General features: G+C 42.4%; 2 protein-coding genes and 1 pseudogene across 2 annotated transcripts; 1 reads left to right on the top strand and 2 right to left on the bottom strand.

Moving 5' to 3' along the window:
* Window positions 1–3,345: 3,345 nt before the first annotated feature.
* Window positions 3,346–4,362, bottom strand: LOC147281237 (homoserine kinase pseudogene; annotated as a pseudogene).
* Window positions 4,363–4,793: 431 nt separating this feature from the next.
* On the top strand, window positions 4,794–6,086 carry LOC147281236 (uncharacterized). Its single transcript, XM_086246470.1, has one exon. The coding sequence runs from the start codon at window positions 4,954–4,956 to the stop codon at window positions 5,896–5,898; it is 945 nt and encodes a 314-aa protein (XP_086102596.1). The 5' UTR covers window positions 4,794–4,953; the 3' UTR covers window positions 5,899–6,086.
* Window positions 6,087–7,294: 1,208 nt separating this feature from the next.
* LOC147281235 (cyclin-dependent kinase B1-1-like) lies at window positions 7,295–8,660 on the bottom strand. Its single transcript, XM_086246522.1, has 5 exons — window positions 8,631–8,660; window positions 8,095–8,556; window positions 7,947–8,035; window positions 7,732–7,858; window positions 7,295–7,393 (listed from the first exon to the last, which is right to left on the bottom strand). Exons 1-5 carry the CDS (start codon window positions 8,658–8,660, stop codon window positions 7,295–7,297), a joined length of 807 nt encoding a protein of 268 aa, XP_086102648.1.
* Between the last annotated feature and the right edge of the window lie 1,510 nt (window positions 8,661–10,170).

Below are 10,170 nucleotides of genomic sequence, written 5' to 3'. Positions count from 1 at the left end.
TAGCTAGCTTCCTCTTGGAAGTTTGGTAAGCTCCAAAGTTTATCATTATTTAGTATTCGACCACGTGGCAGAGTGGGGGCCGTCGGCCGGCCAAATGTGGAAGGAGTTGCACAATTTTTCACCATTTTTCTAAGATAAAAAAAAATTACTAAAAGTTAAAACTAGAGTAAAATGGTCACTTTATAAGAAAAAAAAAAAATTTCAACAGGTGCAGTTGGGACTTGGGGGCCAGGGCCGGCTATTAGGGGGTCTGGCTGTGCGATTGCAAAGGGCCCCCAATTTGGGAGGGCCCCAAAATAAAAAAGAAATGCTCCAAATCTAGCATTAGAGTAATCAAACTCGAGACCTCAAAAAGGTAGGAATCAATGCCTCAACCACTAGACTATTAACTCCTTCAGAAATTACTTTTCCAATAAATATATTTATACAAATACTACGTAATAAACTGATATTAATAAATTTAGATTTAATATATCAAGTTAACCTAACAATATTCTTCTTCATTTTTGTGCCGCACTGTTCTGTTTCTCAATTCTCTCTCTCTCTCTCTCCCCTCTCTAGCCTTCTCTCTCCTTTTTATCCCTCTCTCTCCTCTCTATCCATTGCAAAAAAAAAAAAAAAAAATTAGTCACAGCACAAGTTGTGACTAAAAGTGTAAATCTTGTAACTAAATGTATTTGTCATAAGAAGCTTTGTGACTATGTTGTAACTAAAACTCTGTAACTAAAATTAGAAGCCCAATTTAGATTTTCGCCTCTAGACCTTCCAAAAGTCAGGGTCGGCCCTGCCCGTAACTAAAAGTCTCCTTTTTGTAGTGATTCCACTCTCTTTTCGTCGCGACATTGATAAAAAAAAAAAAAAAAATTCTTTGATAATATATATAATTTGTACGTAAGAGTTATATGGGTCATAATTTAATTTTTTCACAGGGCGCCAAATTCTTTGGGACGCCGTGGTTGGGGGTACCAATAGAAATTCGTGCCCTGTATTTTGTTCAGTTAATCATTATTACAAAAATCTCTCCTATTTCACTAGTAAGGTTTGTTCTAGTTGAAAATTTTCTATCTTCTCTCCTTATAAGTTTGGTTATTTGCAATGTGGTCATGTGGTTTGTTAGATGAGGGATGGGCTGGATGGCAAAGGTCGTAGAGTGTATAAAATATTAAAATCAACTTGTTCAACGAGTTAGGCTGGGCGTATCTATTACCAAAACATATGGTCCATCGTCTTATCCAATTGAAAGACCGACCTATAAATTATTTAAAAAATATATAAAATTAAAGGGACAATTTCACTCAGCCCCTTCAGGTTTAATTTAATTACACGCATACCCTCCAAGTTTCATTTATTACACGCACACCCCTTATAGTTAGTCTATCTTAACAGAAAAATGGTAAAATACCAATTTACCCTCGCCTACACGTGGCACACTATTTTCTCTCTTTTCTTCTTCTTGCTTCTCTCTTATCACAGTCCGTCTTCTCCTCCTCTCTCACGCGATCTTTTCTCTCTCCTACTTCTCTCATGCACCGGCCATTTTGACCGGCCACTGCACCGTCGTCCGGCCACCAATGATGGCGAGACCGACGACAATGAGTTCCTCTTGACTGTATCTCTCTTCCAGTGGGTTTGGATCACCCAAAAAACCGGCGAGCATGCGCATCGGAGAACAAATATGATTGTTTTCTCCAGCGACAACCCAGCTTTTCCGGGGGCGTCGCTGCTCAACTCCGGTACCAGAAGCTTCATCTCGACGAGCTGGTCACTCCGGTGGGTTTAGATTGCCCGTTGGACCACTGTGCACGGCTCCTCGACGCCGGGAAGTTCCGTGGCTTCAGCCACCTATTCCGACGTTCCTTTGCCTCGACCCTGGTACCAAAACGAATATCCTCTTCATGTTCTTTAGTTCTATTCAAGTAGAATTACCCATTTGTGCCTGGAAATGAAAAGCCCATTAAGGGACCCATGGCCACTGCGATTTCACCGCCGTGGTGGCTGGTTTGGACTTCCCTCCTTCGTTTTTGTTATCTCACTTGTTTGTTTGTGATGTTTGTGAGTTGTTGGACTGAATTCGGTGTGAAATATGTGTTTTTCAGGTTGTATCACCACGAGCCACCACTGGGGGAGGGAGGTGGGTAGGTTGGGTGGCCGATGCGAGGAAGGCGGAGGGAGGAGGGCTTGGAGTTGCTGGGTTGCTGGGCTCTCAGCCCTCGTTTTTATTTTTTATTTTTTCTGTTTATTCAATTATCTAGAAAAAAATAATTTTTTTTGAGTGGATCTATTTGGAGGGATGCAGAAGAAGAAGAAGAAGTGATTCAATATATATATTTTTTTTTTTGTGTGGATCTATTTGGAGGGTTGCAGAAGAAGAAGAAAAAGAATAAAGTAGAAGAAGAAAGGAGAAGGAATAAAAGAACAAAGCAGAAGAAAAAGCCACGGTTTTTTTTTAGACGCTACTATTTTAATCATGCAAATGACGGTCGTACCCTTGACTGTTAAATGATAATAACGGATGTTAAAAATAGGGGGTGTGCGTATAATAAATGAAACTTGAGGGGTATGCGTGTAATTAAACCAAACCTGAGGGGGTCTGAGTGAAATTGTCTCAAAATTAAAATTATAAATTTTTTATTGAAGTGAAGTATTAAATTCTAGGATTAATTACATATATATACCTCAACTATACATCACTTATCAGTTGGGTACCTTTGGTTTAAAAACTTTCATTAGGGTACATCAACTTATATTTTTTGTCAATTGAATACCTCCGTTAGTCTGATCGTTAGGAAGACCGTTAAATGCTTACGTGGCGCTGACATGGCACACGCGGACCCCACCATTAAATATTAATTTAGCATTTAAAAATAACCACTAAACCAAAATTAATCAAAAAAAAAAAAACCCATTAAAATTATATAAAATTGAAAAAAAAAAAAAAAAAAAAAAACCAACCCCCACCAAGCACCCTCCCTCCCCTTCCTCCCCCACCCTTTCCCCACCCAGGCCACCGCCCCTCCCCCCCAAACCCCTAAACAATTCTCTCCCAATCCATTCTCTCAAGCCTCGCTATCTGCAGCACCAAGATAAGTCCTTAACAAACAAAGCCAGAAAAGTTTGAGGAACTCTCCAACAGTTGGAATCATTCAGCCACAAATTGATTCCAACTTACCTGGTTCTAGTGTTCCCAAGAGTAAGTTTAAGATCATCTGGTGATGCTCAAATCTGTTGGGCTTGGTGGCGTTTTTGGCATGTACGCGGTTGTGTGCGTCATGTCTTGGATATTTGTTTTCTTGAAAGTCCCAGAAACCAAGGGCATGCCCCTTGAAGTGATCACTGAGTTCTTCTCTATTGGTGCAAAGCAGGCTGCAGCTGCCAAGAACAATTAACTTGGTCCTTGTTGGATGAAATTTTGATGGCCGTTGTACCTTCCTGGTTTTGCTTTGAATCTACTTTTTCGTTACTTGTTTGGAAATGGCACGGTCGATCCCTGTAGAAAGAAGTCGGCCCGGCCCCACTAATCGTGCAGCCCAATGCTCCGGCCTCAATGGCGGCCTTCTTCACAGCGTCCATGCTGGGAATCAAAGGCGCCTGCCGCGGCTCCACAATTTTATCCGATGACAAGGCCTTGCCAAGTCCCACCAAGTCCCCTTGCAGCACCGCCGCCACCAGCGCCTCGGCCTGGCTGCAATTCCACACGTGGTGGGCCATCCCAATCTCCACCGGCAGCGCCGCCCTCATTTTCTTAGTCGAGGCTTCGAATTCGGGACTCGCCAGCACAAAGAACAATTCTTTATCCACCGGGAACCTCAACCGAATCAATTCCAAAGGCTCGTAGCTCCGGACCAGAACAAACCCTCCCATTAACGCCGGCGCCACGTTGTCGGCGTGGTACCCGGAAACCTTCTCCTCCGATTTAAGCCCGGCGAGCACTAACTCCTCAACCCCGAGTTTCCCGCCAAAAATCTCGTTGACAGCCACGGCGGCGGCAGCTGCGCTGGCCGCACTGGATCCCAGCCCACTTCCCAGTGGCAGGCCCTTTTCCAGAGAGAGGGAGAGGCCGACGGAGCGCACGCCGAGCATCTTCATGACCTCGATGGCGGCGATGCTGGCGCAGTTCCAGATCGGATTCTTGCTGAGCTTCTTGGAATGGTTACCGGAGATCTCGGAGATGGAGATCTCTCTCGGGAGGACCTGCGGGTCGAGAGTGATGGAGACGAAGTTGCCGAGGCCGTCGACGGCGCAGCCCAGGAAGTCGAAGCCCGGGCTGAGGTTTGCCACGGTGGCGGGCGCGAAGGCCTTGACGGAGGTGTAGACGGGTTCGGGTTCGGTGCTGGTCAGTGAGGGTCTGGAGGGGAGGGATATTTTAATGGTTTTTTTGATTTTTTGATTAATTTTGGTTTAGTGGCTATTTTTAAATGCTAAATTAATATTTAATGGTGGGGTCCGCGTGTGCCACGTCAGCATTTAACGGTCTTCCTAACGGTCAGACTAACGAAGGTATTCAATTGACAAAAAACATAAGTTGATGTACCCTAATGAAAGTTTTTAAACCAGAGGTACCAACTGATAAGTGATGTATAGTTGAGGTATATATATGTAATTAACCCTAAATTCTATTAGTAAATAAGAATGTCAATAAATAATTAAAATTAAGAAATTTTACACCACTACTGCAAGTCTACAATACTACCATGACGAGAAATTATGTAAATGGTGGTATTAAATTATTAATACACCACCACAGGTCCACAATACTACTAATCAAATTATGAAAAGTGAGAGAAATTGGAAAACAGCCAAACGATGTCGTATTAGCAGTTGAAGGCTGTACCCGGTAGCGAGAACATTCTGGAAAAAAATTGGAAGTAGAAAGCAAACACCAATGACTGGAACTGAAGAAGTCGCAAATTTACTGATACTCTGATACAAACAGTATACCATCAACATTCAACAATGGCAGCCACATTGGTATCTCGGGCCTTTCATCTTCTCGCCTCCAACAAAAAATCTAATCACCTCCCCATTTTCTTCAGTAAGCGTCTCATAGCCATAGCTGCTGCATCCAACAACTCCAACACAATCACCCCATTTCCTTCTTCTTCTTTACTTCATAACCCAACACCATTAACCCCACCAATACCAAGATTGTTAACGCCAAGATTTTTCAGCTCCTCCGAACCCCACACCACCAAGATCAACACCAAGGTCAACTTCTCTCTCCCTTCGGACGACGAAGACGACGACTACAATGACAAAACGACCGCCACCAAAGAGGTCGACAAGTCGAAGCTGCCTCCCCCATACGACCCTTTCAACAAGAAGCCCGCCATCGAGGACCCAGAAGACCCCAAGGACTTGCAAGAAGTCTTCCACAAGATGCGCACCGACGGCCTCCAAAACAATGCAGTCAAGATGTTCGACGCTTTGTCTAAAGACGGCTTGACCCACGAGGCGCTGGAGCTCTTTGCCCAGATCAAAGACAAGGGTCATATGCCCGATGTGATTGCCCACACCGCCGTCATTGAGGCCTACGCCAATGCCGGTAAGACCAAGGACGCTCTCAAGGTGTACTTGCGCATGCTCGCTTCTGGAGTCTCCCCCAATGCGTATACTTACAGCGTTCTGATCAAAGCACTCGCAGCCGACCCCAATTTTCTTGGGGATGCCAAGAAGTACGTGATGGAGATGATGGGCAAGGAAATGCGACCCAATGCTGGTACCTACACAGTGGTGTTCGAGGGGTTTGCAATTGCAGACAAGGCGGAAGAGGGCAAGGAGTTTCTGGAGGTGATGAAAGCGAAGGGGTTTGTGGCGGACGAGAAGGCTGTGAGGGAGGTGCTTAAGAGCAGAAGAGGACCGGTGGTTACAAGTGTCATCAACATTCTCTTTGGCAAGTAGATTAGATTGCTCATTTTCGTTTGTTCTATGTTTCATCACACTGTTAAAGATTAGAAACTTGAAATGAAAAACAGACCAATATCATTGAACTACGAGTACCAATTCAGCCAATTCATAGTTAGACTCATCCACTAAATTTTAAGTTCTTAAAAGAAGATCCTTAGGAAAGATGTTTTTTTTGTTTTTTGTTTTGGGGAAATCTCTTTTGAGTCCATGAATTTCAAGTAGAAACATGCATTTGGGTCCAAAGACCCTTAACTTTTAGGACGGCTGTTGCTCTATATCTTTTTTATACCAAGCTTTCCTATTATTTCTGCTTTGCTATAGAGTGATGGCATCGAAACATAAATCAAAGGGGATGAGGTGGATTTTTACTTGGTTGGATGTGTGGTAAATTAAAAGTTTGACAATATATCAAGTTATCTAGTAACGTTACCCTTCATACTAGACTTTTCAATTTATGTATAGCCAGTCTAAAGAAATTAAAGGAGAAAGAGGACATCAAGAAATATTCCTTCCAGATTTTAAAGGGTCTTTCGCTTCTTAGTGTTTTTTTTTTCTTAGCCAATATTTTGAACCTTGAATACAAGTAATCAAGAATTCAAAATATGAAAAAAAAAAAAAAAAAAAAGAGAAATGTGAGAAGGGAGCTTAACAAGAGAATGAAAAGAAATTGGAAAATAGCCAATAGGCCAACGATGTCGTATTTGGAATTGGAGGTGTACCTGTAGTTGGAACATTGTGGAGGAGCGAGAAGCATAAACTGATACAACATGATATGATACTATGATAGTATTAGTCTACATAAAATATGTATATCAACACAGTGATGAAATTTTCTAAAAGCTCTCCTTTTTTTTTTTTTTTTTTCTTTTCTTCCTTCCCCCCCCCCCGTGACTCTCTCTTGCCTCTCATTTCTCACTTTCTCTTTTTCCCAGTCCCAGATATCTTTCTCTCTCCCAGTTCCCGTGTTCTCTCTCCTCCCTCCCGGGACCAACTCTCCTCAGTCCGGCGTGACGCCGGCGCCAAACTCTCCCTCTCTTCCTCCTCTCCCTCCCCATGGCCTTCTCTCTCCTCCCTCCCCGATCACCTCTCTGATTCTCTCTTCGATCTGCCGCCCTCCGGCGACGAGGCCGGGCTCGCCTTCTCCTCCCCTCTCTCTCTCTGGTCTCCGCCTCCCCAACTCGAGCCCAAAACCGCGGTGGAGAACCGGACCCGACCGGACCCTGAATGGAGAAAAAAAGAAGCAACTTTCCTGGTTTGGTGTGGGTGAAAGTGCAGTAACAGCAACTTCTTCAACAGGTCTGATTCTATTAACTTTTTAGCAAAACAGAGATTAAGCATTCATATTTCATACCAAAACAAAAGAGAAACTATGATCATATCAAATTTCTATCTAGCTTTCAACAAATTGCTCTTTAACATCATCAATACTGAGACCTGTCCACCTTGTCAAAGTAGGGATGCTCCAAAGCTTCTCGGACTGTAATTTCCTCTGATGTTATATTTCAGCATTTTATGCAGTGTCCAAATCTATTAGATTTGTAGCATAAGAGAAAAGTAAAGAATTACAACCAATCACCAAACTGCCAGCAACATGACAAAGCTTTCCAAACCAAAACAACATAAGCCTCTGACTTAAGATAATTCATACTCGCGTGCACTCACTTAACAATATATGCAAGTCTACAATTAGGCCAATTATGTATCATTTGAGTCTAACTTAAATACCTTAATCCAATATAACAAAGTCAGACAATTATTACCAGTTAAGCCATAAAGTGAAATATCACATGTTAACTACAGCTTTGAGAAATTGAAAGAAAAACTTACAGATAGCAGGTCAAGTCCATCACCATCCAAAGCAGAACAATGGTTTTGCATCCCTTCAGATTCATTATGCCAATTCGGCGAAGAAGTAACACCAGGCCATTGCTGCTCTGTAGGCGTGTCAAGCACCCTGCACACCATGGGCATAATTGATATGATTAATTAGGAAAAAAAATTCATACAACAAATGAAAAAATATAATTAATTGAATTAGATACCTGATGATCGACTTCATTTGATCCTCTGGAGGATCATTGTCACCTGGGAACAGAATTTGGCCACTTGACATTTCAGTTGCAATTAAAAGCTGTTAATGGCTTACATATCCAATAAACCACACATATGACCAAATATACAACTACATACCAAGGACACAACCAATGGACCATACATCCATGAATAGTCGATTTCGCCGCGGAGCAGTAGTTCCGGTGCCACATAGCAAGTACTGACGATGTCTCTTGTCCTGCCTTCCACAAAGGAAAAATCGTATGAGAAGGCGATGTCAAGGCCACCGATCTTGGCTACCATAGCATTCACATCAGCAAACACCTTGGTCGGCTTGAGGTTCATATGAAGCACCATTGATGAGTGACAGTCATCAATTCCCTTACACAGTTGATAGAGTAACTCTATAGTGTCGGACTCCGACAACCGGGATGGACCAAAGACGATTTGATCGCCGGTGCCATGGATGAGCTTGTGGAGGTCGATGGCGAAGTAAAACTCGATCTCGTCGCGGTCGCCATCTTTGGAGTCCTCCACGACCAGGGGTTGAGGAGACCAATGACGTAGCGCGAATTCAGCTTCTGGTGGACCTTCATTTCGCTAATCATCGGTCTTCTCAACCCCTGATCGTGGAGGACTCCAAAGATGGCGGCTGCGACGAGATCGAGTTTTACCTCGCCATCGACCTCCACAAGCTCATCCATGGCACCGGCGATCAAATTGTCTTCGGTCCGTCCCAGTTGTCGGAGTCCAACGCTATAGAGTTACTGTATCATGTGTGTAAGGGAATTGATGACTGCCACTCATCAATGGTGCTTCATGTGAACCTCAAGCCAACCAAGGTGTTTGTCGATGTGAATGATGTGGTAGCCAAGATCGGTGGCCTTGTCATCGCCTCCTTATACGATTTTCCCTTTGTGGAAGGCAGGATAAGAGACATCGTAGGTACTCTCTGCTATATGGCGCCGGAGTTGTTGCTCCACGGTGAAATTGACTCTCTAGTGGATGTATGGTCCATTGGTATGTAGTTCTATATTTGGTCATCATATGTGTGGTTTATTGTATATGTATGCCATTAACAGCTTTTAATTGCAGCTGAAATGTCAAGTGGCCAAATTCTGTTCCTCGAGGGTGACAATGATCCTCTAGAGGATCAAATGAAGTCGATCATCAGTTATCTAATTAATTATAAATTTTTTTCATTTGTTGTATGAATTTTTTTTCTCTAATCAATTATGCCCATGGTGTGCAAGGTGCTTGGCACGCCTACAAAGCAGCAATGGCCTGGTGTTACTTCTTTGCCGAATTGGCATAATGAAGGGATGCAAAACCATCGTCCTGCTTTGGATGTTGATGGACTTGACATGCTATCTGTAAGTTTTTCTTTCAATTTCTCAAAGCTGTAGTTAACATGTGATATTTCACTTTATGGCTTAACTGGTAATAATTGTCTGACTTTGTTAGTTTGTTATATTGGATTAAGGTATTTAAGTTAGACTCAAATGATACATAATTGGCCTGATTGTGGACTTGCATATATTGTTGAGTGCTTGCACGCGAGTGTGAATTATCTTAAGTCACAAGCTTATGTTGTTTTGGTTTGGAAAACTTTGTCATGTTGCTGGCAGTTTGGTGATTGATTGTAATTCTTTCCTTTTCTCTTATGCTACAAAGTCTAATAGGTTTGGACACTGCAGAAAATGCTGAAATATAACCCATCAGAGAGAATTACAGTCCGAGAAGCTTTGGAGCATCCCTACTTTGACAAGGTAGATAGGTCTCAGTATTGATGATGTTAAAGAGCAATTTGTTGAAAGCTAGATATAAACTTGATATAATCATAGCTTCTCTTTTGTTTACGTATGAAATATGAATGCTTGATCTCTGTTTTGCTAAAAAGTTAGATAGAATCTTAAGATGAAATGGAAGTGTCTCTGAGAATGTATAGCTTGCTTGTCTCTTTTCTCTGAGGTTGAAACTTGATGATGTTAACGAAATGGTTAGAAGATTGAAACTTGAAATGAAATGGGAATTTCTCTGAGATTGTAGCCTCTCTCTTGTTTGGGTATGAATTAAGATTGTTATTAGTTGATTGTAGCTTATGTCTTGCTCTGGCCGTTTGTTTACAAGGCCAAATATGTATTAACCTGAATCTCTGAGGTCTAGCTTCAGTATATGAATTATGGTAGCAGCAAATTAATTCATGGTTGCCAT

This window comes from Dryas octopetala, chromosome 6, assembly GCF_963921425.1.
Source record: "Dryas octopetala chromosome 6, drDryOcto1.1, whole genome shotgun sequence".
In the NCBI taxonomy this organism is placed as follows: Eukaryota; Viridiplantae; Streptophyta; class Magnoliopsida; order Rosales; family Rosaceae; genus Dryas; species Dryas octopetala.
This window is presented reverse-complemented; position numbering and strand designations above follow the sequence as displayed.

Coding starts and splice junctions, on each gene's coding strand:
- LOC147281236 (XM_086246470.1), top strand. CDS start 4,954: ATGGCAGCCACATTGGTATCTCGGGCCTTTCATCTTCTCGCCTCCAAC.
- LOC147281235 (XM_086246522.1), bottom strand. CDS start 8,660: ATGGATGAGCTTGTGGAGGTCGATGGCGAG. Junction 8,036..8,094: donor GTCCATTGGTTGTGTCCTTG/GTATGTAGTTGT, acceptor AGCCATTAACAG/CTTTTAATTGCAACTGAAAT. Junction 7,859..7,946: donor CAAATGAAGTCGATCATCAG/GTATCTAATTCA, acceptor CATGGTGTGCAG/GGTGCTTGACACGCCTACAG.